The sequence below is a fragment of the Vulpes lagopus genome, chromosome 15 (genome assembly GCF_018345385.1).
Source record: "Vulpes lagopus strain Blue_001 chromosome 15, ASM1834538v1, whole genome shotgun sequence".
Taxonomy (NCBI): Eukaryota; Metazoa; Chordata; class Mammalia; order Carnivora; family Canidae; genus Vulpes; species Vulpes lagopus.
The window spans coordinates 8,075,027-8,101,050 of NC_054838.1; the positions used below are offsets into that span (position 1 = coordinate 8,075,027).

Genomic DNA, 26,024 nt, shown 5'->3' on the forward strand with positions numbered 1-26,024 from the left:
GAAATCAGAATGCAGCCCTTGTCTGTCTCTCCCTGTCTTCCGTTCTGAAGCTGGGTACCATTGGTGCCAGGTGGCCCCACACCCATCGTGTGGCAGGTGGGGCACCTTATGTCCTTAGTGGAAACCTTGCAGGTGAGCTGGGGGCATGGGTGCACGGGTGACAGCAAAGCAGGGACTCCCCAGCCACCCCTGAGCTCAAAAGCTGGGGCTCCCATTTACCAGCCACTTGACTTGGATCAAACCAACCAGCCTCAAAAAAAAAAAAAAAAAAAAAAACCAACCAGCCTCTCTAGTTCATGTTACTTATCTGCAAACTGGATCGAAGGCCTAACCCCAGAGGGTAGTTGGGGCACCTAGTCAGACGCTGTAGAAGCCCCACCACAGTGCTGCTCGCAGTGAGTGCTCAGTAAAGGGCACTCGCTTCTCCTTCCTTCAACGAACAATCAGGAACATTAATGGGTTGTTGATTATCATTCTATTAGAAACCAGAGCACCGCCCAAAGGAGCAGTTTAATGCACCTGCTCCCACAGGAGGGGGACGTGGTCAGCGGAAGTTTGCCTTCTGCCCTGAGAGGCCCACATCCAGCCTCTCCCCAGAAATGCCCCCTCTTCTCAAAGCTGCTTTTGTGCTCAAGACAATAAAACTAGCATCCATGCCAACAACATAATTGTGCGGGCATCAGTTAACAAAAAGGTTTAAGAGGGTAATAAAAACGCCCACAGCTCAGACTTCAAGCCCAGCAAAGGAAGAGTGGATATGTGAGGGCATAAATCCTTAGATTCCTAAAGGATGCTCTTTCTCCCCGCCTCCCAGGAGGCTGCACAGGGCGAGGCTTAACACAAATGGGCATGCCAGGATCTCCAGAAGACACCCAGAGCACCACCGGGTGAGGGAGCCTGAGGGTGGCCAGACCCCGGAAGGGCCAGGGTCTGAGAGCTGGAGGCACAGTCTCCTGAAGACTAGCTAACTAAAGGCCTCCTCCAAAGCCCGGGGTTTATTCTCTCCACAGCCACCCCTTCTGGCTGTGCCTCTCTGGGCTGGTTACCTAACCTCCCTGAGCTTCGTTCACCACCTGACAATTACAATATCTCGCAAGGTTATTATCATAAAAAAAAAAACCCTCAACAGTTGTTCACTTCTAGGGCATTTGCTTTGTGCCGGGGTCTAGGCTAAGCACTTTATGTGAATGATTTCTTTTCATCCTCTCAACCATGCCATGAGGCTCCATTTTACAGACGAGCAAACCAAGGCACCGAGGTTAACTAAGGTTAAGTCCTTACCTGAGGTCACAGAGTAGAGACAGGATTTGAACCCAGGCCTCTGTGCATCCCCAACCATGCTCTTAAACACTGTGCTTTGCCAACAATAAAACACTGTGTAAATCCCTGGTACCACTGTTATTCACCTGAGACGGAAGGAAAATGTTACACAAGGCTGACAATAAGGCCCAGAGATGTAAGTAGAGGCACAGAACTCACGTCCTGAGGGAGGGGAGGGGAGGGGAGGTGATCTCCATACCAGGGGGATGGTATGGAGAGGCATGGGACAGGCATGGGACCCGAGCGTTCCTACCCACCCCTGCATTTCTTCTCTCCTCAACTCCTACCTCCATTCACCGACACGCACGCATGTTCCATCCAGAACCACCCTGCGGGCAGTACCAGTTCACATTCATCACAACACTTGGAACCTCACAGTGGTCCCTGGAGGCAAGGCATAGTGCTTCCACCTTATAAATGAGGAAGACGTTGAATGACATGCCCAGGGCCACACAGCAGGTCAGCCCTGTGACCTAGCCCAGCATGTCAGCTTGGATCTTCTACTTCCAAGGCCCATTCTCTGTGCTAGTCTAGCCCTGCAGGTATGGGTGAGATGTCCTTCTGGGATTTCAGAGCCCCTCTGGGACTCCCTCCTCCCACCCACCCACAGTGTTTAAGGTTTGCAGAATTCATGGCTGCTTTTCGTTCACTGCTGTCTCCCCTACTGGCCTGTAAGCTCTTTTCAGAGCAGAGACGGTGGCGCACCCACCGTTAAGTCAACAGCGTTTAGCCAATGTGAAATCGGAGGCTCAATACAGAATCACCAACTGGAAACACACTTCAAAGCTTCCCTTCTCACCACGGGAGTTGGGGGAAAGAGATCCGGCTCCTGGAAGTGGGGGGTGGAAAACAAGGGGACAATAGTGTCCGGAAAGGTGATGCATTTTATGTCTGGGAAGTAGGACGTGGGTATCGGGGCTGAGAGAAGCTTCTTCTCCCATGCCCAGCTCGGTGGCATCCCAGAAAAACTCGCTGAGTCCTAGTGACCCCACATATATGCCCATATGGCTCCTTTTGGCTCGGGTTATCAGATTTAGCAACTGAAAATAGAGGATACCCAGTTCAATTGGAATTTCAGATAAACAACCAATAATTCTTTGTTTTATTTTTTTTCAGATCTTATTTTATTTATTCATGAGAGACAGAGAGAGAGAGAGAGAGAGAGAGAGAGAGAGGCAGAGACACAGGCAGAGGGAGAAGCAGGATCCATGCAGGGAGTCTGCTGTGGGACTCGATCCCAGGACCCCAGGATCACGACCTGAGCCAAAGGCAGATGCTCAACCACTGAGCCACCCAGGTGCCCCAACAACCAATAATTCTTTGTGTCCCATGACACACCAAATGGACCGGTATCTTGGTTCAGCTTTTATCATTCATTAATATTTGTTACAAACGGAAACATTATTATTTATCTGACATCCAGATTGAACTGCATTTTATCCAGCAACCCCAGCTGAGGGTGCCCTGAGTTGTTGGGAGGGATGTTATTTCTCCAAAGGGGCTGAGAAAGATGCCCCTGAGAACCACAGGGACACTGGGAAGGGCCAACCTCAGGCCCCAGGATCAAAGAAGCAGGGCCCATCCCAGAGGGAGGTGAGCAGGGAAAAAGCTGAGGCCCGGCCATGGCCTAGGGAACGGGGTTCACGCGGTCTTCCTGGCATGGGGAGGAATGTGGAGCCCGCCCCAGCTGCTCCCCATTAAGCAGAGCTGGCATTTCAGAGCACGTCAGAGGCGCTGGCTCGCAGCCCTGGAAGTCAGCATCTGGCCTCTGAGCCAGCGCTGCCTGGCCAGCCCCAGCCCTCTCACCTCAGTGGACCCTGACTGAGGGCCCCAACAGGCCCATTGTCATCCTGCCCAGCCTCAATGGGGCCATTCAGGGGCTCTGCAACCGGCCCCTCTGGAGGCCACTTCCTCCTCCTTCTAGAGTGCCCTTGGCCACAGCCTTCGCCTGTGTGGGTGGGGGGCCTGGCTGTGGTGAGAGCAGCCGGCAGCCAGGGCAATAGTACTGAGGACTGGATTGTTGACAGAGGGCACGGAACAGAGTCCCCACATGTCACGGGACTCCAGGGCGCTCTGCCCACACTGTGGCCCTCCCCCGCCCGAGGCTGCCGGGCTCCCCGGGGGCCTGCACCTGCGGACGGGGCAGCAGGGCCTCCCCTGCACATGCACTGAGAAGCTGAGGGGATTCGCTGGAGCCACATATAGCGAGGCCAAGCCCAGGCTTTGCAAAGTCCTAAATGCGCAGCTCAGGCAAGTTGCTCCACCTCTCGGGGCCTTTCCTTCTCATCTGTAAAGCGAGACTGACGATACCTACCTCCTAAGGTGGACGTGGGAGGATACCTAAGCGTGGAGCCTGGAGCCTGGCACCTTCCCCTCTATGCCTTCTTAACTCTAGCTCTTTTTGATCCACTGAAGACCTCAGAAAATGTGCTCTCCCGCGACTGGCAGATCCAAAGGCCACTGATGGGGGGTATCTTGATTCAGACTTTATCAAGGGGACACTGGCCCTTTGTAGACCTGGGACTCCAGCCGAGGGCCCTCGCAGCTCAAGGAGCCCTGGCATCCAAACGCCATCTCCTCCTCTCCTCCCTGCTGCTCCTTCAGCCTCCCCTCTCTGGCGGCCTGAGTATCTCATATCCACTTCACGCTTCCAGATCTCCTGCCCCAGGTTGCTCGCACGCTCTGATTGCTGAATGAGCACACAGAGCAACAGATGCTGAACTCTCTGGGCACTGCCAAGCAACTTAAAGAGAGCCGGCTTGGGCCTTAAACAGAGGACAAAGGGACATACACTCTGGGTTTGTCACCCCTCCCCAAGCGTCCTGGCTAACCCTGCCCAGTGGCTGCCATCCTAGTGTGCCACCCGCCCCACATGGCAACGCTAGCCGCTGGTGGCAGGGACAAGAGCCAGAGCTCCGTGTTCACCAGAGCCCTCTGCCATCTGCTCACCATACCAAGTCCAAAATACGCTACCCTGTTGTCTCCAAATCCTGCATGTGTGCACTCAATCCTCAGCTCCTCTCACTTTGTCCAGGACCCCATTCTTGCCTGGCCACTCCAACCCAGCTCCCCCTTCTCTTAGTCACCCAACGTGATCTCTTACTCTGGACCAGCCTTTGTCAGAGCAGGGGCTGCAGACTGTCTCCTGCACATCTGCGTGGTCTGACCTGTCAAAAATACAAATTCATGGGCCTTGCCCAGATCTGCAAAATCGGAGGCTCTGAGGCCAGGGGCAGGGCTCAGGTTTGTGCCTATTTAATAAGTAGCCAGGCAATACGGATGCACAGTGAAGTTTAAGAATCACTATCGTGGAGCAAGAGAGGCGCACTTGGCCGCTCCCTCTGGCCCCATTTGACCTTTCTTTGTACCCTCCCTTGCCTATTAGTAACTATGACAAGGAATGCATGCACTGGTTTCCTTATTGCCAAATCACACAAATATAACTGCACACTGCCATCTTGTTTCCCTACTGCATTCCACCTTGGACTTACTGGAGCAGCTTCCATCCATATATTAGGGTACAGCGAAAAATACACAACACACACACACACACATACCTGAGACCTAACATTTATGGAGCTTGCTACATGCTTCATATACATTGTGGCATTTAATGCTCAGAGCCCTGTGAGGTCACTAATCTCATGCCCCTAGAGCAGATGAGGAAGCAGGGGCAAATCTAGCAACTCACCTAAGGCCGTATCCTATGTGGACAGGGCCAGGATCCAAACCCTGGTCTGTGTGGCCATGACCACCTGCTCTTATTCACTTAATTCTCCCGCCTTCTCTGAGGGAGCTGGTCTCAAAGCCAGGAAATCTTACCCCAAAGTGTGCCTTGGGGTCTGCTGCAGAACCCTAAGAAATACAGATGCTGAAGCCTCCCCCCAGGCCTGATTCTGCAAGGGAGACGTCTGGACATGTGTACTATTGTAATAACTCCACATGCTCCTGGCAAAGAACCAATGGACATGTGTCTGGGTCATGCAGCTTGTTAAAGGAAGGTCTAGAAAGAGAACTCCATTTTTCTTGACTCTGAGCACAGTGCTCTTTCAGCCACCCCACACTGCCTCACTGCTATGGTGCTGCCAGGGGTTAAAATAGATATCCTGCAGCCTCTCAAAGAGCATCTGGACACACACATGCACACACATGCACACATGCCTGTGCACTCACACACAGCAAATGTGCCTTTGCACACACGTCTGCATGCACACACAAGCACTCACACGCATACATGCACCTATGCATGCACACACAAACACTTATTTGGTATCAGGTTCATCATCTTTCAGGCATAGGGCAGTTTCCCTGTCCCCATGCAGGGCCAGGTCTGGACTTGAGAGTGGCTGGAGATGCCCTCCTCCATGTGGCTGGGATGGGGTTATGTAAGAGTCTAGGGTTGCTGGGCATGGGGAGAAAGCCCCCTTTGATTCCCTCCGCCACCTTCCTTCCTCCTGCAGACTGCCAAGAGGTGACCAAGCCTCTTCCTCCTGCAGTGGTCCTGCAGTGGTCCACGCCTGCAGTGGTCCACGCCTGACTGAGACGAGTGTGCACAAGGACCACGTGACCAGTGACTCTATGAGCAGCTTTCAAATAGTCCCGATTTACACAGAATGCAGCAAAAAAGCTCCAACATCAGCATTACACAATAATTTCACCATGATTCAGAGGCTGAGTTAATCTGCTCTTATCAACGGGCTTTCCCCAAATCAATACACAGCCGCAGCATGATTGAAAGAAATGCCTCAGCAGGTAGGCAGACTGCAGACTGAGAAGGCTTCCCTCCGCAGAGTGGGAGGACTGGGAGGACACCGCGTGCCACTGCAGCAGGCCCCTCCCCTTGGTGCTCAGAGGATGCATTCTGCTCCTTCCCCACCACATGCTGCAATCCTGCAATGCAATTCCCAACTGCAATTCAAGGAGAATGGGAAGGAGGTTTCCAAGCAGCAAGGGACTGTGGGAGCTGGGCTCTGTTCAGCCGTGGGAATGGCTGTCTCCCTTTGCTGAAGGGGCTAGAAAGGATCTCGCAGCCCATCTGTGAGAAGGGCTGGGAGGGAACTGCCTCCAGCTCCTGGGAGATGCCATCTCAGTCAGCCCAGAGCACACTCAGCAGGGTGGAGACCTGGGGCCCTCAAATTCTGAGCTCCCATGTAAAGGCCAGAACTCCCCTCCTTCTGCAGTTACCAGACAGATTACAGTCTCCTATCATGTTGACCAAACATTAGCTGCAAAGTCCAATGCACAGGTGAGTAAGACAGAGCAATGTAAGAAACGGAGTCAGAATGGATTCTAGAAGTCTCTTTTATGATATCTTCTTCCTCTAGGGCTGTCCTGTCTATCCCTCCCATCGCTATTCATGGCATAAAATAATTAGAGGTGAGGGGGCCTGTACCTCTAGACAGAGGTGGCAACTGAATACTTTAAATAAGAGGGCTTTTCTTAAGTGCTGTTCCTCTCCTTCTTAAACTTTAATTTATCTATGATCTGGAGGTCTTGCTAAAGTGCAAATCTAATTAAGAAGGCTGGGTCTAGGCCCAAGATTCTTCATTTCTACCAAGCTTCCAGTGATGCCATTGCTGCTAGTCCACAGTCCATACTAACAGAGATTAAAGCACAGTAAGAGGAAGGAAGGAAGGAAGGAAGGAAGGAAGGAAGGAAGGAAGGAAGGAAGGAAAGAAAGAAGGAAAGGAAAGGAAAGGAAAGGAAAGGAAAGGAAAGGAAAGGAAAGGAAAGGAAAGGAAAGGAAGAAAGAAGGAAGGAAGGAAAGAAGGGAAACTGAAGACAAAATGGAACCAGTGCATGTTGGCAAACCCAATTCTTACTCCCACATTCTACTGTGGGCATCTCAGAGCCAGTCCTAAACTTGGATAAAGTAAGTATCTGCTCACAGGGTAAGGATTCCCCAACCTGGCAAACATATTACCCTTTCCTGGCCAACCTAACTCACCTCATCCTTATGTTAAGACATTGACTTTTGTGCTAAGACACTCGCCCACCCTTCGAACTAAGAGGCCCCGTGAAAGAAGCAAAACTGCCCAAAGGATGATATTTAGACCTATTAGCATCTTAAGGGACACACCGTAGATTTCTTAGTGGGGTCTGAAGAAATAGCGTAAGAGCCCTAGGCTGGGAGTCATACCTGGATGCTAGTCTTCACTCTGCCTGAAATCTTGCATGAGTCCCTGCCACTTATTCACTAAATATTTAGTAAGCACTTAGCATGTGCTGAGGATACAGCTGTGAACAAGCTGAACAAATCCCTTGTTCCCATGGAGCTGAAAGTCTAGTAGATGAAAGCACATGATAAACACGTAACACATCAGAAGACTGCTCGGGTTCTGGAGAAAAATAAAGCAAGGCAAGGCGACAAAAGAGGACAGATTGCTATTTTATATAGGGTGGTCAGAAAAGGTACCTTTGATAAAGTGACTTCTGAGCAGAGACCAAAGGTAAAGGAGCGAGCCATGTCCATATCTGGGAAGACATTTCAGGCAGAAAGAACAGCAAGTGCAAAGGCCCTGAGGTTCAGCTTTCTCATCTACAAAATCAAGGGCTAAGAAAACAGGGTCTTTGTGATATAGCTCTAGGGTTCCCAAGTCTGCCCATCAGGAGCAGGAGAGGCTTTGATGGTGGGGGAAAAGACCTACTCTGTGTGCATGGGTCAGGGTGGTAAAACCAAGAGGACATCTCCCCAGTCTCTCCTTTTTTTTTTTTTTAATAGTCCTATACATTTCTATTTCCAGCTCTGTTTCGAGGAGCAAACTACCAGTTGTTTTTAAGAAACAAAAATAATCTGCCCTGTTAAGGGCGAGATATTTTAAAATCACTGAATGGATTTTTCCTTCCCCGTTTTTTTTTTATTATTATTATTGATACATCTCCTCTCCTTCCAGTTCTAAAATAAGCACCCTGTCTGCCCATACACGAGTCCAAAGGCAACACACCACAGATGGCGTGGGCCTGGGGAGAGCCAGATGGAGGTCGCCTGGAAGGCACTAGACCTGGAGAATACACCGAGGCAGCCTGGCCAGGCTGGCCTCACCCATGGCCTGCTTCCTCCGAATCCAGGTGACGAGACGCTCTTAAAAACAGCAGTGGAATGTGGTGAGAGTTGGCATTTGCAAATGACAAATTTCTGACCGAATTCCAGTTCTTTGGAATGGAAAACCAGCAGCTTCCTGTTACAAAATGTACCAACAGTTCATGCCTAATACATGGGTGTGGGCAATTCATATATTTCGAATCTAAGTTTGGCTAAAAATATCACAAAGCCGGCATATTTTTAGCCAGGTAAACATTTCTAGGGACTAGGTCAAATTTATATTGGTTTCTGCTCTGCAATCCAGAGAAGGAATGATTCCAAATGAGAAGCAGGGGCCCAAGGGGAAAGTCACACAGTCCACCAGGCAGTTGGGAGTACTGATTCTTGGTGACCGCGTCTGGTCTGGGACAGCTTCCTGGGGCAGAATCGTTTGTCCCTTCCCCTTAGAGAGGCAGCGCCTTTTAAAGAACTAAGGCCCATGCTACTGTAGAAGGCAAGTCTTTCTTGGGTTTTATTACTTTTCACCCCGGAGAGCCTTAGGCAAGTCACTTCCCCTGCATGTACCCTCAGTTTCCCGAGTCTCTCTTCCCCAGCCTCAGCTAGATGCGAGCTTAGTGAGAAGCAGCACAGAGGGAGGACCATGCAATGGCTGAAGATTCAGGCTCTACAGGTTCTGCTCGAGTTTCAGGCCTGGCCCTTCCACTTTAGGTGGGGGACCCTGGGCAAGTAGCTGAGGCTGTAATGCCTGTAATTCATCTATAAAGCGGAGATGATCACTAAAGTGCCTACCTCAGAGGTTACTGCTTTGGTGATGATGAAGCTGCAAAATCCACAGAAAATGCTTAGAAGACTGCCCAGCACATAGTAAGTGCTCAGTAAATACCAGCATCTACCCCACACCAGGCATTTTTACCCATGCTAATTGCTTTAATCCGAGTGACCCACTGAAATGCTGCACTTGCCCTGGGGAAACTCAGGCGTGGTGGAAGTGCCTTGTCTAAGCTGCAGTTCGACAACTATTTATCGGGCCTACGGTGTCCCAGGCCCCACGCTAACACTGGGGAAGTTGGCCGCCTGGGCGATAAATGGGGAGGCAAGATTTTTAACCCAGGTCTCTCTGACTTCTAGCTTGGGAGGTGACGGGGGCTCTAAGAGGGTGGACAGAAAGAGTAGGGACACAAAATCAGAGTGCTTAAGTAAGATGATGTACATAAAGTGTCTGGCCCACGGGAGGTGTTCAGTGGTGGTGTCCTGATACAGTGACACCATCCACATAGAGGTCCTGGCTTTCTGATCCATTGAACCAAATGCAAAAAATGCAAAAGCTTTCTGATAGGAAGGGATTAAGAGTACTTTACCAGTTGGTAGAAGGAGGAGGAAAAAACAGAGTTAGGGCTGGATCCACTTCTTTAAACCACCAGGCTATTCATTCAGAGTGGACCCTCTGGCCGCCAAGAGTGGGGTGGAAAGGATACTGGGGCCAGAAGACGGGAGGCTTAGGTTCCAGTTTTGCTCTGGCCTTGTTGCCTGGCTGTGGGCAAGTCACACCCCTCTCTGGGCCATGGTTTCCCCATCCGCACAGTGGAGCTGTGAGAATAGGTGGCCTCCAAGGGCTACACTGGCTCAGATGTCTCAAGTGTCTAGTCTGGAGAGGCACAGATCACTAAGCAGAAATCCTAAGTAAGCCTGGTTATTTTAAAGCTGGTTTTGTCACCTAAATCGTGCTTTCCACCCCCCAGAGCTATCTTCTTCGGTCCAGAGGCAGCTAACAACCAAAGATCCTACACCGGAAGGTCTAACAGCTCTGGAATACTTGTGGCTCACACATTCTGACGTAAACATGCGTCACTCCCAGGTCTGAAAAGAATCAAAGCAAATCAGCATGAAATGGGGACTGTCTGCAGAGCTGGGCCAAGCGGCCTATGGCAGGAGGACAGGAAGGGAAGTCCTGCCAGCTGTTAAGCACATGGACCCCGCTGGGCCCTGCAACACAGGGGTGACCTGGCGGGGGGGTGGAGGGGGAGGCAGCCACGGCAGTGAGAGAACAAGATCGTGCCCAGATTGCAGTAGGGTGTGGGCAAAAGCCAAAGGGGCCGCTCACTCGATAAACACGGAGCCTCCAGAGACAGGCTGGGACAGGCACAGGAGGCCAAGGCCAGGGAGGTGGGGAACAGGCTCCCAGGAGAAGAGGGTTTGGACATTTGGTTGTCTAAAGCTACATCTCAGCACAGGACTCAGGCCTCCTCCGGTTACTGGCAGAAGAAGGCAGTGGTTAAGAGGTTTTGAGCTTAAGAGACGCCCAAGTTTGAATCCTGTCACCGTCCATAGCAATCGTGCGGCCTGAGGAAGTTCCAGGACCCATCTCAGGCTGTCTCCCTAGTGACTCCTCATGCATCTCCTTGCTGGTAAAACAGGATCAAACTGAGTCAGAAGGTTTGTGTGAGGATTGAATGAGATTACATATGGAAATGGCACGTAAACGATTGCTGTCCTCATTACTCCTGGCAGGCTGTCCCATCCTGGGACTCTCTGAGCCCTCCCCTTTTCTTCACCAGCTAAAATCCTTCAGAACCCATGTCAGGTCCCCCTTCCTGTGTGTATGCATGCGTGTGTGCATGCATGTGTAGGCCAAAGCCCTCCAAAGCCCCTGGTGTTCTCTCCCCCTCAACCCCTCCAGCCGATTGTACAGTCACTGTCACATCCTGACAGATCTTCCACTGGAGCAGCAGACCATTGGGACGTTGTAAACAGCCTTGCATAAGGGACTCGGCCTCCTCCTTCTATCCAGCCAGCCCAGGCGTGCTTCCCTAAGAGCCCGGGTCACAGAGCTTTGAGGCTGGCCTTAGCCAAGGTTCAGGTCGTCCTGTGTCTCCGACACTTGGCCACCCACCGTCACGTGATCTGCACAGTTCACATGCCAGGAGGGAGTTCTGCAGAACACATGGCTTCATGAACACAGCTGGTGTTCCATATCTACTTACTCCTGTTTTTCAATTCCTTCTTTCATCTTCCCCCTCCCATCCCTCTTTTTGTCTGCAAATATCAACCAGGAACCTACTATGTGCTGACCCTGTCTCAGCAGAGATAAAAAAAGAGACATCCCTGACCACATGGAAGCCATGGTCTGGCTAAGTAAGCAATCCCAGGCCAAGCCATGGGGGCTCTATGGCAGGCTGGGAGCATCTAGTAGAGACACTACCCTGGTGATGGTGGAAGGCGTATTGGAAGAGGTCACATTAGGCCTGAGCTTGAATGGGTAGGATGGGGAGGATTTAGGCAGGCAATGGAGCCCAAAGCAGTGGGTACGGAAAAAGCGTTGAAGCAGAGAAAGGAGCTTGCTTCCACTCATGCTCCTCACCTTCTCACTGCCTAGATGAGGAGGACTCAACCAGGGGTTTTAATATGTTTAAATTTTTCCTCATTAAAAGCAATTTCTTTTATATCTTCGACTTTGGAAACATCTTAGATTTTTACAAGCATCTCTTATAAATTTGATTTGAGCATCTCAAATCAACTCGGATCTTGTGATTGCACCAAAATGTCAGCAATGATTCTCATGAAAGAATAGGAATTAAGCCAAGATTCTCACACTACACCAGAAAGGAGATAAGGACTCCAGATCCGAAACCCAGGGAAATAAACTTGGCCAGGCTATTTATTGTCAGTACACACACACACACACACACACACACACACACACACACACACACTCCTATCTCATTTATGTTCTCGTGGGTGTACTCTAGATGTCAAGGGGAACTGCTAACCTATACTCTTTAGCCAGGGCTTGGTATTGTTTCTCAACATTTTATTTTGGAAAATTTCAAACAGAAACATTGAAAGAATTGCACACGTATCTTCACCTGATTTACCAGTTGTTAACGTTTTGTGACATTTACTTTCTCCTCTCTGCAGACATACTAACCTTTCCCCCTCAAACTCTTTGAGTTAGTTGCCAACACCAATACACTTTACCTCTAAATATCTTAGCATGTATCTCCCAAAGAAAAAGGACATTTTCTTACATAACCCCAATACTGTAAACATCAGTAGAATAATACTATCTAATATACCATCTGAATTCAAATCTCTCTAATCATCTCCAAAAAGAACTTTTCAGAATTTGTAGTTTTGCTTATCCAGGTTCCAGTCAAGGATTGCTCCCTGGGTTTGGTCATCATAGCTCTTCGGGTCTACTTTTCTCCATCTACCTTTTAAAACGTTTTGTCTTTCTTGACATCGTCAGTTTTGAAGATACCAGGACTATTGTCTTAAAGATTGATCCATAATCTGAATTTATCTGATTGTTTCCTCATGCCAACAAAGGATTCAAAACAAATCCCCCATTTTTTTCAGATTTAATTTTTCACTTATTTATTTATAGCACATGCACAGAGGGAGAGGTAAAGGGAGAGGGAGGGGGAGAGAGAGAATCTAAAGCAGACTCTTCACTGAGTGCTGAGTGCAGAGCCCAATGAGGGGCTGGATCTCACAACCCTGAGATCATGACCTGAGTCAAAACCAAGAGTCAGTCACCTAACTGACTGAGCCACCAAAACTCCCCTCAAATTCCCCATTTTTCCCTTCCTCTCTCCAGGATCAGCCCTGCCAGCTACACAGTGATGACATTTAGTGGACCTTGCAGCCTCAGAGCACTTGGTATTTTACAAATCCCAGAGAAGTTTAACTGCTATTATTGAGCAACTAATATTTATTTAATATCTAAAGAATATTTTCAACATCTCCAAACCTTTGGGGCAAAAGGGAGGAATCAAACATCATATGTAACAACCCAAAGGAAATTTTATAGCAATTTACAATTTACTTTGATTTGTATTAACAATGGCTTTTCAGATATTTTTTTTCAAAGTGCTTTTACACATGCTATTTAAAAACTTTGACTTCAGGGTTAAGGGGTACCCAGACGGCTCAATTAGTAAAGTGTGCAACTCTTGATCTTGGGATTGTAAGTGTAAACCCCGTGTTGGGTGCAGATTACCTAAAAATAAAATCTTTGGGAAAAGAAAAGAATTTTGACTTCGGAGTCAATCAGATATGGGCTCTAAGTCTAGGTCTACCACTTACTAGCCGTGTTACTTGGAAAAGTAGCTCTCAGCCTTGGTTTCCTTAAAGGGTATTTATGGTGTAAGGCGCCTCAACCAGCGTCTCCGTCCTAATAATTGCTTCTGTTGAGCTTCACAAGAACCCTTCAAAAAAGAGAGAGCAAGAATTATCCTCTCCATTTTATAGGTCAGGTAACTGAGGCTTGAAAGACAATGTGATTTGTTGAAGATCATGCAGCAAAGCATCCAAAGAGACAGAACTAGAACCGAAGTTGCTGACTCTCAGAGCTGTCCCTTCCATTTCTCTTCCTCAGGGGATGTCGTGAGGATTAAATGACATGATACGCGTCTGGTGCCATGCATTATACAGGTATGGAGGCTTTGCCCAGTCAGTGTCAGAGAGTCTCAGCATCATTATTTTTCCTTTGTCACACCTCTGTGAGTAACTGATTTTGTTCAAAGGCCCTAAAAGAACTCTGGGAGCCAGGCTCATAACTATCTTGACTCCTACCACGACGGGAAAGGGGTTGGAACAACCTAAAATTCACTGAAGGTACTAGTGTTTCACTTGGAAGGAAAGACAAAATATTCTGAGGCTATGGGGCCAGTGTTTGCAAAACATAAGAGAGGGTCTGTTTTCCTTGGGAAAGAGACACTAAATCATGAGTCATTCTTTAGGTTCTGTGTGGGTGACTTGAGGTTCCTGAGAAAACTTCTGTGTCACTCACTATTGTGAGTGTGGACTGAAACACAAAAAGCCTGACCCAGTTTTATTCCTCAAATCACATGACCCATTCTGCCCAAGACATTCTAGGAACACATTGTCCATCTCCTTGAACAATGCGACCAAGAGACAGAGCAGCCATTGAAATTGGCTCTGAGGCAATTAGTAAAACACCGTTGGGCAGCTGGCCATGCCTTGGGGCACCTCAATGACCAAACTGATCACAAGGCCCGGCTCCCACCATAATCATGCCAGCCTAATGGAAGAGGGCTTTCCTTCTGCCCTCGAAACAATAAGTAGCCATTCAGAAGCCCAACCAATGGGACTGTCCCTTGGTCATCATGGCAAGGCCATTATATTGTCCAGTGGCTACAGTGCTAGCTCAGATGAGGTCTTACCAAGAAGGCTTCCCATAAGTTTGGTTTGCAATGGATCCTTTGGCTTGGTTGGTGCTATAGGGATGACACGACTGGAACCAAAATGTGGGGGTTTCATTTCACAACTCTGGATATGACTCATTTAGTGGGCATCATTCTTAATTTACCCTTGCTCCCCATTCAATCTAACCAAAGTCCTGCTATGTTCTCTGCTTTCATGATGCTATTCATCTGCTGTTCCATGTAATCAACCGTGCACCTGGGAGGCAATTGGGAGAGGGGCAGGGTGGAAAGAACGTGAGCTTGTAATGAGGCAGATCTGGTTTCCAAACTTGGCTCTGACCTTGTGGAATAAAAATAGGCAATACCACATATTCCTTGCTTATGACATGCTGGACACCGTGCCCAGTAACCTACCTGTATACCAACTCCTACTTTACCAGTGAAGATGCAATATTGGGAGATATTAAGTGACTTGCCTGAAGCTTGGATTCAAACTCTGGTCTATCTCTCAGTGAAGCCTGACCTACCTACCGTGTAAAACTGCCTCCGAGTGCAAACTCCCTTTGCTCTCAGCTTCCTCATATAAAATGCATAGACTGCTTTACATTTCACCCACTTCTTGTGTCTCAAATTATATATAAACAAATATATATACCAATATATAAAACAAGTATGTATATCAAGTCATATATGTACACACAAAACATATATATGTGTATATTTTATATATATATATAGCAGCAGAGACTACCTGGCACATAGCAGATGCTCCATAGATGCTCCCTTCCCCGCTGTTTAAGCAGATTCTAAGAAAGAAGAATCTCTCTGACCTCAAGCCAAAATCTCCCTGGGTGGTTCAGCTTTTTCAGACTAGCTGCAGGGGATTTACTAAGTCTTAATTAAAACACCTCCCTCAGGGTGCCTGGGTGGCTCAGTGGGTTAGGCATCTGCCTTCTCAGCTCTCTGGTCGGGATCCCAAGATTCTGGACCTTGTGCTCAGCGGGGAGTCTGCTTCCCACTCCCCCCCCCCCCGGGTGTCTCTCTCTCTCTCTCTCTCAAATAAATAAATGAAATCTTAAAAATAAATAAAACCCCTCTCTCAAGGCCACATCTCTTCTGTCTTCTAAGTAGGTAACACGGGACACCAAGATTTAGTGCTTCGGTCTTGGTCACAGAGGAAGCGAGTGTGAGAAGTGGGAAGCACGTCGAGCTATTCTGAAGGCTGGAAGTTGGGCTGTAATTCCGCCAGCCTTGGCCTTTGATGTGTGTGCGCTTACATGTGCTCATTACTTTAAGCTGTTCCATGTGTATATATTTGTATATGTGTGTGCGTGTGTATGCGTGTATATACACACACCCTGAAGTAGATGGATTTATATACATACATATATACACACCCGTAATGATATCCTAAATAAGCCACCCGTCCCACCTTTCAAGTGTCTTCAGAAAATTAACCCGTGGAATAAGCAATAATATGCGAAATATAAACATTCTTGCATGCTGGCGGATAACCATGCTATACATTCCCCTCTAAGAACGGAGAAAGAGAAGAGAGGCTATAACACAATAGCAGAAAAATGCACTAATCAAATCCATAATCAACTCTGATGATGGAGCAAGGATTCTAATCAAAACACAATGGGGCAAAGTTGCAACAGGTTGTAAGCTTGGAGCTGCACTCTCTTCCCAAGGGCCTCGCCTGCTCTTTCTTTTTAAACATCTAAAACACCCACAGAGGATTTCAATCACTTCTAATTACTTTTTTAAAGAAATGAGTTGCAAGTTGAACACCAGGCTCCTAAAAACAGGAAATATCAAAGTATTATATATATAATTTTTTTTTCCCTGCAGCTGCTTCTTAAAAATAAGCTAACCTCTCCTCAAATAGCTCATGCGCATTCCTTATCTGAAGGTCGACTGGCCAGGGTTTCTGAACTAACGCAGAGCATGCCTCTGAAACAATTCTTTGCATATGGTCATAATTTATACACCACGTTAACAGAGCAGATGCTATAAATGTTCACTCTTGGGGGAAGGCCCAGGTATCCCAGCACGAGGAAGGGAATTCGGGAGGGATGTGCCCCTGCAGAGCACAGCAAACCCCCCCCACCCCCCCCACCCCCAATTAGGGTAGAGCCCAGCTGTAGGTTTGTGGGAGAGGTTCAAGGTGAGGGGCCCGGGAAGTTGACAGTGGGGCTAAAGCTTTTTTGACCTAAAGCTTTTTTGCTGGCTACCTTAGGTCTTTTCACACTTGATGGACATGGAGAACAGGCTTGGGGGGACCGGGCTGGACTGGCTGAACACAGCTGCTGCATAATAAAAGAAGCCGTGAGAACCACCTCCCTTCCCCTGTAACTACCATGTTGAATATTCTCAACCTCAAGCTAATAACAATAATGACTGTCATTTTCCCAAGGGTCTGTTATGAACCAGGTCTTTATGGACACCATTTCCACCTTCTCCTAAGGAGCCTGCATGCCCAGAATTCTTATCCAGCAGCCAGCAGGCAGAGCCAAGCCTTCAACTGCGAGATGCTTTTGTTCGGTTCCCTGCCTTTTAAAAGGAAGATGCTATTTTTTATATTTATTTATTCTTTTAATATAAATATAAATATAAATATAAATATAAATATAAATATAAATATAAAAAAATAGCATGTGAAAGGAAATAAAGGGGAAAGGAGAAAAAATGAGTGGGAAATATCAGAAAGGGAGACAGAACATGAGAGACTTCTAACTCTGAGAAACGAACTAGGGGTGGTGGGAAGGGGAGGTGGGCGGGGGGTGGGGGTGACTGGGTGACGGGCACTGAGGGGGGCAGTTGATGGGATGAGCACTGGGTCTCATATGTTACTCTATATGTTGGCAAATTGAACACCAATAAAAATAAGTTTATTAAAATAAAAAAATAAAAGGAAGATGCTAGATAGAGCAGTTACCCGTTGCGTGAAAGTGCAGCTTCCCTGTGGTGACATCATCTTCTGCTTTGTACCACAGCATGGCCTGCTCCCCATCCTTCCCTCTCATGCTCTTCTCACCTCCTCTTCTCCCCACCCAGCCAGTCCTGCCCATTTCTGAAGCCCAGCCTCCTCCAGGGGGCTGTCTGGTTTTCTCCAGCCATGGTGGCCCTTCCCTTCCTTTGGACCCCAAGCATACCTTTCAGCCCTCTCTGTATTGTGTCCTGTTGCCCTGGGTACATCAGTGAAACCTCCCAACTAGACTATAAAATCCCCAAGGGCCCAGGCCATGTCTTATTTACCCCATGCTCCTGCCAGGGTAAATGATGGAGGGAGGCAGCTATGAAGGCTGTGAAGACCACCAGCCTTGAAGCTAGACCAACCTGAGCTGGACTCTGTTCCATCACATGGAAGCAGGATGACCTGGAGCAAGTTAGTCTACCTTGTTGAGCCTCACTTCACTCTTCCAGCTCAATAGTTAGAGCAGGGGTCTTACCAGGGCAAGTAAGCCAGAAGCCTCTGTGGTTATCTCTGTAGAGCCCAGCAGTTGAAGGCATGGAATCCAGAGCCAGACTGTCCAAGTTCTAAGTCTACTTCAGCTACTCACAAGCTTACCAACCCAGTCTTTGCCTCAGTTTCCTCATGTGCAAAGTGGAAATAATAACACGTATGTCATATGGTTTGTCAGATGAATCAAATGAGGTTTTTTACATAATAGTCTTTAGAACAATTCCTAGCATGTAGGAAGTGATTGTATATTTGATTTGCCATTATTATATTATTCATTTGTCATTATTATATTATTTAACTTCCCATTATTATATTATTTGATTGCCATTATTATATTATAGAAAATTATTGCTATAGAAATTGTTGTCATGTCTGCTTTTAAGTGGTACTGTGACGACGAAATAATGTCAAATGTAAAGAGCCAGGCACTAAACAAGTGGCTGTGCCCTTCATCTTCTGGCCATGCCTGGTACTGATTGATGCTCTATAAATTCTTTTTTTCTTTAAGATTTTATTTATTTATTTATGATGGACAGAGAGAGAGAGAGAGAGAGAGAGAGAGAGAGAGAGGCAGAGACACAGGCAGAGGGAGAAGCAGGCTCCATGCCAGGAGCCTGATGTGGGACTCCATCCCGGGACTCCAGGATCGTGCCCTGGGCCAAAGGCAGGCACCATACCGCTGAGCCACCCAGGGTTCCCCTGATGCTCTATAAATTCTTATAAACCGATTAATACCCTTTCAAGGGCTAGAGAGATAATCTATGCCTTTTCTTACTTAGAGGCTAGTAGATCCAGGTTCGACATGCCTTATCTCTTGGTTCAGCAATATAAATAGCTGATTATATTAAGTGTTCCTTATTTGCCAGATACTGAGTTAAACACTTCACATGCTATTCTTCTTAATCCTTACAATTTCTGTGGTTGTTTATGCCCATTTTTACAGAGGGAAACACTGAGGCCCAGAAAAGTTAATTGACTAGGTCATCCACCTAGGCAGAGACTTCAAAACCTCTGCTAGTGACCACTGCACAGCCCAGCCCTCTGCCAAAAACTCCTTGAATAAAAGGGAGTCAGAGGCCCCAAGATATCATCTGCCATGTAACTCATCCTTTCCAGACTATCTTCTTTTTTTTTTTTTTTTTTAAAGATTTTATTTATTCATTCATGACAGAGAGAGAGAGGCAGAGACACAGGCAGAGGGAGAAGCAGGCTCCATGCAGGGAGCCCGACGCAGGACTCGATCCCGGGTCTCCAGGATCACACCCCGGGCTGAAGGCAGCGCTAAACCGCTGGGCCACCAGGGCTGCCCACCGGACTATCTTCTAGTGATAAACACCAGGTTTTGGATTAGGGACTACAGACATCAAGCCAGACAGTTCTCAAGCCATCATAGAGAGGCTTTCCTGGATGGTGAATGGGCACCATGTTAGGTAGAATGAAGGGAAGCCCTGTCCAAAGAAGGGAAAACTGCCTTTGCTAAGGTCACTTTGATGCCAAGGTGGGCCAGTGAGAACAAGAATCTGCCACCTGCCACAGAGAAGAACCCTCAGGATGCCCCAACACGGATAAGGAAAGAGCAGGCTGGTAAACATAGGAGAGCCCATCAGGAAGTAGCCAATGTCCTTAGCAGTCCATCCAAACCATCCTCTGATGAGCACACAAGGCCCCGCTGAGGGTAAGTCAGGTACAATGGGGGCATCCTGGGGATGTGGGCCAAGAGTAAGAAAAGGAAGCAAAGCTTTGAGGGACTAGGACCCTGCCAGCTGGAAAACATTTTTTTTTTTTTTTTTTTTTTAGAAAAGAGGGTGATGAATCACCTTTCCAGAACCTGCTCACGGCAAGTCCTCAACAATGTGTGTTAAATATAGGGTCAAATGGACAAAGGCCAGAAACTATCTCAGTGTCTACTTTCCCTCTCATTCCTCAGGTCCTCCTCATCAGGCTGGAAGGTGTGTGTCACAGCCCAGAGTCACTGCTCTGGCCTCCCACATACCACCCACCATACCTCATAAACCCCAGTTCCAAGGATGGATGGGAAAACCTCACCAGAATGTACCCTTGAGCCTATTCCCATTTCGGAGCCCACTGGACAAATCCCGTGGCTAATGACAGAAAAAAACGAGAACAGAACACAAAACCCTAGCAGAGACAGCCCCCGCCCCCCGACACAGGGGGAAATCTCGCCTTCCTCCCACACGCCATCACTCAAATCTGTCAGCTTCCAAAAATGTTTAGCAAGTGCAGCAGCAAGGGGCATGCTTATCAGCCTGGTGTGGGAGCTTAATCTGCTTGGAGGGCCTTCTCCAGCCCAGAGCTCCAAAAGTCTGCTTACGATTAGCTCCCAGCTCCAGTTCCTCCATCGGAAAGGCTAGCAATGTGTTGAGTTCTAGCCTCTGATCAGAGAAAGCTCCAGGAGAAGGTGGAGACAGTGTCAGCAGAGAAGAAAGTGCCAAAAAGGTCAGCTGGTCTGTTGCCACTTCCCTGACACCAGCCCCAAACCACCTCCCCCTCTGGCTTCCCGCCTCTCTGACTGGGACAGTCACATCCGTCAGGTCAGCCTGTCCCCAAAAGTCCCTGCTGACCGACTGCCAAGAAAAAAAAAAAAAAAAGCAGCATGCCCCGGCTCCCTCCTAGCAGATGGGGGTGGGGGGGAGGAGCAGGGAGGGCAGGAAGCCAAGAGAACCCGATTGGCCCTTGCTGATTTCCTTAAAAGAGATTGCAGGGCCGGGGCCTGTCACCCAGCCCAACTGGGTGATGCGGACTGTCTGGAAAGGTAAAAGTCCCCAATTCTCTTCAAGCCCAAGGCATCCCCCATCCCCAGACCCAGTCACCCGGGCTAGTAGCGGCGGGATCTACTACCAGGGAAGGAGGGGCTTCGTTTGGAAGCAGCCACCCCACCGCCACGGCCACGGCCACCCCCACCCCCGCCGCAACAGGCAGCCAGGACGCTCGGAGTCTCGGCTGGTGCACCGGGTCCTGTGGCGGTCGGTCCTAGCACAGTGCCTGGCATCCTTGGGGCCAAGGGACCGGCAGGGGCAGGCCGTCGTCAAGCGGACGGGAGCCGGTGGATTGCAAGTCCCAGACCCCCTTTCCCGAGGTCCTGCGGCCAGGCCCGGGGGCATCGCGCCCAGGGAGGCCTCAGGCCCTTCCTTGGCAGAGGCAGATCTCTGCACCCCGACAAGCAGCCGGCCGTCGCCGCGGACCCTGCCTTCCCGGGGCCGAGCTCTCAGCAGGCAGGACCTGACATTCCCAGGGCTGCTGCACGTCTTCGCGCCTTGGTGGCCGCGCCCCCCGTGCCCCGGTCCCGGCCGCTCCCCAAGGCCCCGGGCGCCGGCCACACCCACCCGGGCCGGCCCCCTCCCTGGCGCGGCTCACCTGCCAGCCCGAGCCGGCCGGCCCTTCCCGCCCCCGCGCAGCCCCTTCCCCCCAGCCGTGCCACCTGCGCCCCACAACCGGCCACCGCCACCGCGGCCTCTCACCTGGGTGTCGAACCCGTTTTCCACGGAGCCGCTCCTCCGCAGCGGGAGCCCCTCCCCCGCCGGCTCCTGCAGCGCCTGGGACTTCAGCGGGATCTGGCTGGGGTAGGGGGTCCTGCTCACCTCCACCTTGCTCCCTAACTTGAGGTAGCAGGGCTGGGGGCCGGCCCGGGCCGGGGGCACGTGCAGGATGGGCGCGGCGCTGTGCACGGGTTTGGGCAGCCCCGACTTCATCTTGGAGGCGACCAGGATGGCCGGCATCTTCTCCCGGGGCTTCGGCTTTCCCAGCACGTCCCTGGCAGAGGCGGCGGCGGCGACCGCTAACGGCAGCGCGGGGAGCAGGGCCGGCGCCGGGCCTCGGCCCGCAGGCGCCCACCACCAGCGGAGGGGGGGAAAAAAGAAAAAGAAGAAGAAGGAAAAAAAAATATCCCGGGTGCAGGTGCAGCGGGGCCGGGTCGCGGCGCCACCTGGACGGATGCTGCAGGCGCCTTCACGCCCCCCGGGCGGCCTGCTCAGGGGACCTGGGCGTTCAGGGGCTGCTCCGTCCGCGGCGTCTCCTCCTGGGAACCCGAGGCGTGGACGCCCATAGTCACTTGTCACTGCATCTCCGGGGGGAGGAGGCCCCTGTGCGGGAGGAACGGCTCCGGCTCCGGCTCCGGCTCCGGCTCCGGCTCCGGCTCCGGGGGCTGCGGCTGTGCGCCGGCGAGGGCAGGGGCGAGCCGCGCCAGGGAGGTGGGGGAAGGAGCGGGCAGAGCAGGCGGGAGGGCGAGGACGCCTGCACCCACCGGAGCTGCGGCCCCGACGGCGAGCACCGCAGTGCCCCCCGCGAGGTGCCCCGAGGCGCGACAGTCAGCGCCGCTTCCAGGTCCTCCGGGCAGACAGCGCCTCCGCGCCGGCAGGTCTGCACATGCTCCGTGGGCTCCCGCGCGGCGAGGCCGTGGCGTGGGGCGCGGGGCGCGGGCTCCCGGACGCGCGGCGGGCGGGCTGGGCAGGGCTGGGTCGCGAGCGGCGGCCGCGCTCCCCGGGCAGGCTGCGGGGCTGCGGGGCTGCGGGGCTGCGGGGCTGCGGGGCTGCGGGGCTGCGGGGCTCCGGGCAGGGGAGGACGCGGCTGCGGCTGCGGCTGCGGCTGCGGCGCGCGCTGACAGCCCGGGCCGCCCCGGCGCGCCCATTGGTCCGCGGCCGGCCAATCAGCGCCCGCCGTTCTCCTGCAAAGGGGGCGTGGCCTCGAGGCCCGGGGCCGCGGCGCTCGGTCGCGGGGTCCCCAGCCGGCCGCGGCGGCTCCGCGGTGCAGCGGGCCCCGCGCGCTCCCCATCCCCGCCCGCCCGCGCCGCCGAAACCCGCTTTTGAAAAATGCCCTTTCGAATGCAAAGGCCCGCCTCGGGGCCCCGCGGGCCGGGCTGGGGGGGCTGGGGGGCGGGGAGGGAGTTTGTTTCCGTTTTCAAATCGCTCTGGTCACCTCAACGGTTTGAATCTTCCGGAGTCGCGCCCGCCGCCCCGCGGCCCCCCATCTGGACTGGGCAGGGCTCCTCCCCGGCTCGGCGCTAAGGACCCGCCAGCCATTTCCCCGCCTTTCTGCCCGCACGTCCAGGCCGGCCGGGGTGGGGGCCCCCCAGGAGCTTCCTCTCCAGCTTTCAAAGGCTGCACTTTGCACTGAACTATCTGAAGGGTTTGTAACCGGTGCAAACGCGTGCACCCGCGGAGGCCTCCCTTCCCGGGCCCCCCTTCCCCCACCCCGGCCACCCAGCGCGGACCCTGCCGTTAGCAGCGGGGGGTGGGGGAGCCGGGGGCGCCCCGCTGCGTCTCAAGGAGCAGCCCCTCCCTGTCCGCCCTCGGACGCTCTGGCCTGCAGGTTCCCCGACTCTGATGCGCGCGAGGATCCCCCTCCTCTCCGTTGCTCCTGGGGTTCCTCGCTGACGCACAGTGTATGAGAAGTGCAAAGCATGATCCAGGCAGGCCCAAACCCTCGCGGTGCGTGGACGAGGAGCCCCCGCGCTGGACAACTGCCTGGATCTAAGCTGGGCGAGTTCTAGAATCGTACCTGCACCCTCACAGAGCCGCGGTGTGCCCTTGTAGTCGGGAGGAGGCCTGACCACAGGGGTATCATGCGCCCTTGTCTGGGTTAAATGAGATAGCGCATGACAGTTGTTAAGCATGAGTACCTGTCAGTGTAAGGGGTCACAGAAGTTGGGCATTATTATCCTTGTTATCAAATTACTGCTACTTCCCCCCCCCTCCTTCATCTCTGCTTATAAGCTGCTTGTCTTTTTTCTGTGTCTCTAAGATAACAGGCTTTCCCTGTATGTCCACCCTGGAGCATGATTTACAACGCTGATATATCACTGATTTATCATGATCCAGACCAAAGGAAAACTGAAAGTTTTAAAACAACCCCTGAAAGCAGCATTAAGAAAAGAGAAGGTGCCTTCTTACCCTGGCCTGCTTCCTCCCCCACCTTATCTTCCACAGGCTCTCTGATAGACTTTCTACACTAGCTAGGCTGAAACATATAGTCTTATATATATAATTCCAGGTAGTCTCCCTCTCTCTGAAATTATTATTATTTTTAAAAGATTTTATTTTATTTATTCATGAGAGACACACAGAGAAAGGGAGAGATATAGGCAGAGGGAGAACCAGGCTCCATGCAGGGAGCCCAATGTGGGGCTCAATCCCTGGACTCAAGGATCACGCCCTGGGCGGAAGACAGGCACTAAACTGCTGAGCCACCCAGGGATCCCCCCTTCTCTCTGAAATTAAACCATACATGGTCTGTGCCACTTACTTAGCACTCAGCCCTTTGCCATCTGATCCTACCTTGTTATTTATCATTCTGTGTTTATTTTCTTCTTAGAAGGAAAAAGGAAATTTCCTCATGAAATTAGGAACTGCAGTTTTAACTTTCATTTGAGTTTCTCGGCAGCAAGTATAATGCTGTGGACAGAACAGCTACCCAGATGGTCACTGCATAAAGGAGTGAATGACATTAGTAGGGATCCTCCAGGAGGAGAGCCTTTTAGAGTCAAGTACATAGTGTCATAAGGAATGTTATACTATATTAAGCCTTAGGACTCCCTTACCCAGAACCCTGGTTCATACAGATATACCAAGAGTCATGGAGAGATATTTGCAGTCTTCGACTTTAAAGTTCACAGAGCTACTCCAAAGCAGTTCCATGGCAGTGGTTCTCAAAGTATGGTTCCCAGACCAGTAGCAGCAGCAGCAGCACCTGAACACTTGTTTGAAAACCCCACCCCGACCAACTCAACCAGAAGCTCTGGAGGTGGGGCCCAGCAATCTAGGTTGAACAAGTGCTTAAGTCAGGGATTCTGATGCAGGCTGAAGTTTGAGAGCTTCCACCCTAATGAATACTATCCTGCACTTACTGCTCTTCCAGGGCTTCCTAAACCTTAATGTGCATAGGAATTACTGGAGATTTGGCTAAAATGCAGATTCTGATTCAGTAGGTCTGGAAGAGGGCTGAGATTCTGCTTTCAGAATAAGCAGCTCCATGATGCCTGTGCTGGTTGGTGGTTTGGAGATCACACTTTGAGAAGTAGGGCTGATCCATAGGTAACAAAAGGCTCTCATTGCAAGGGTCATCTGGAAGTAAGTGATTTTCTGTCACACTGTGCATCCATCTAGTTTAGTTGAAGACAGCAACCTAATCAACTAGTAATGTCTGTTATGGGCACAGAAAAGAAATAGTGATAGACATGCTAAGTATTTGCCATCTTTGATCTCCTGTTTAAATCGTATTTGCTGCCCGGGTCATTTTTGGGGTTCTTGGACCCTCAACTATGTGCAAATATGAAAAACAGTACATTCTTTTTGAACCTCTTACCTAATCCTCTAGGATTTGGTAAACATATGAGCATCCACCTTAACCCTTTCTGAGTTTTATGACTAAAGACTGCTAATTTGTCATCTGCCTTGATGGAAGATGAGTGACTCTTTTAGTCTATTTTCAATCTCTTTTCCTCATCCTTTAATAATGTTATGTGCTCTTTCCAGGAACATTTTTTATCTTCCTTTATATCTTTCCTATTAACCCTCATTTTCCTTATTTAAAGCAAAACAAAAAAAAAAAAAAAACAAAAAACAAAAAAAAAAAAATAAAGCAAAACAATTTATTTTCAGAACCAGACAAGGAGGGGAAAGCTTTTTTTTCCCCCCTGGGGCAAAAGAAGTAATTGCAAGATTCCTCCTTAAGTAGGATCATCTCAAATTATAAAAATGCCCTCTAAAGTTACTCCTTCCATATGTATGCTGTTAACATGAAAGAAATCACTTTAAATCAATATGTTTGGCAAGCCCTGGTAGCTAAAGTAGTTACTGGTTCAGATAATGGCAAACTGCTTTGGAAAGAACAAACCGCCTGGGTTTCAAAAAAAATTTTTTTTTTAAATTGGATGCATTGTGGACAGCCCACCATTTAAAATCTTAACGTTGACAGCCCTCCTCTCTTCTTCTTTTGTCTAACTTTAAACTTTCAAACTCACCCACATGTCAGTGATGGGCCAATTTGAAACTTATTACCAAAGTGCTCAGGA

General features: G+C 50.3%; 1 protein-coding gene across 3 annotated transcripts in view; it reads right to left on the minus strand.

The window, feature by feature from the left end:
- The window catches only part of NAV2 (neuron navigator 2), a 396,930-nt gene extending 375,180 nt beyond the window's left edge, over positions 1 to 21,750 (minus strand). For all 3 annotated transcript variants that reach the window (XM_041729744.1, XM_041729743.1, XM_041729751.1), the window contains exon 1: positions 21,478 to 21,750. In XM_041729744.1, the coding sequence (XP_041585678.1) occupies positions 21,478 to 21,735 (258 nt within the window). In that variant the 5' untranslated portion in view covers positions 21,736 to 21,750. The remainder of the gene's footprint in view (positions 1 to 21,477) is intronic.
- Between the last annotated feature and the right edge of the window lie 4,274 nt (positions 21,751 to 26,024).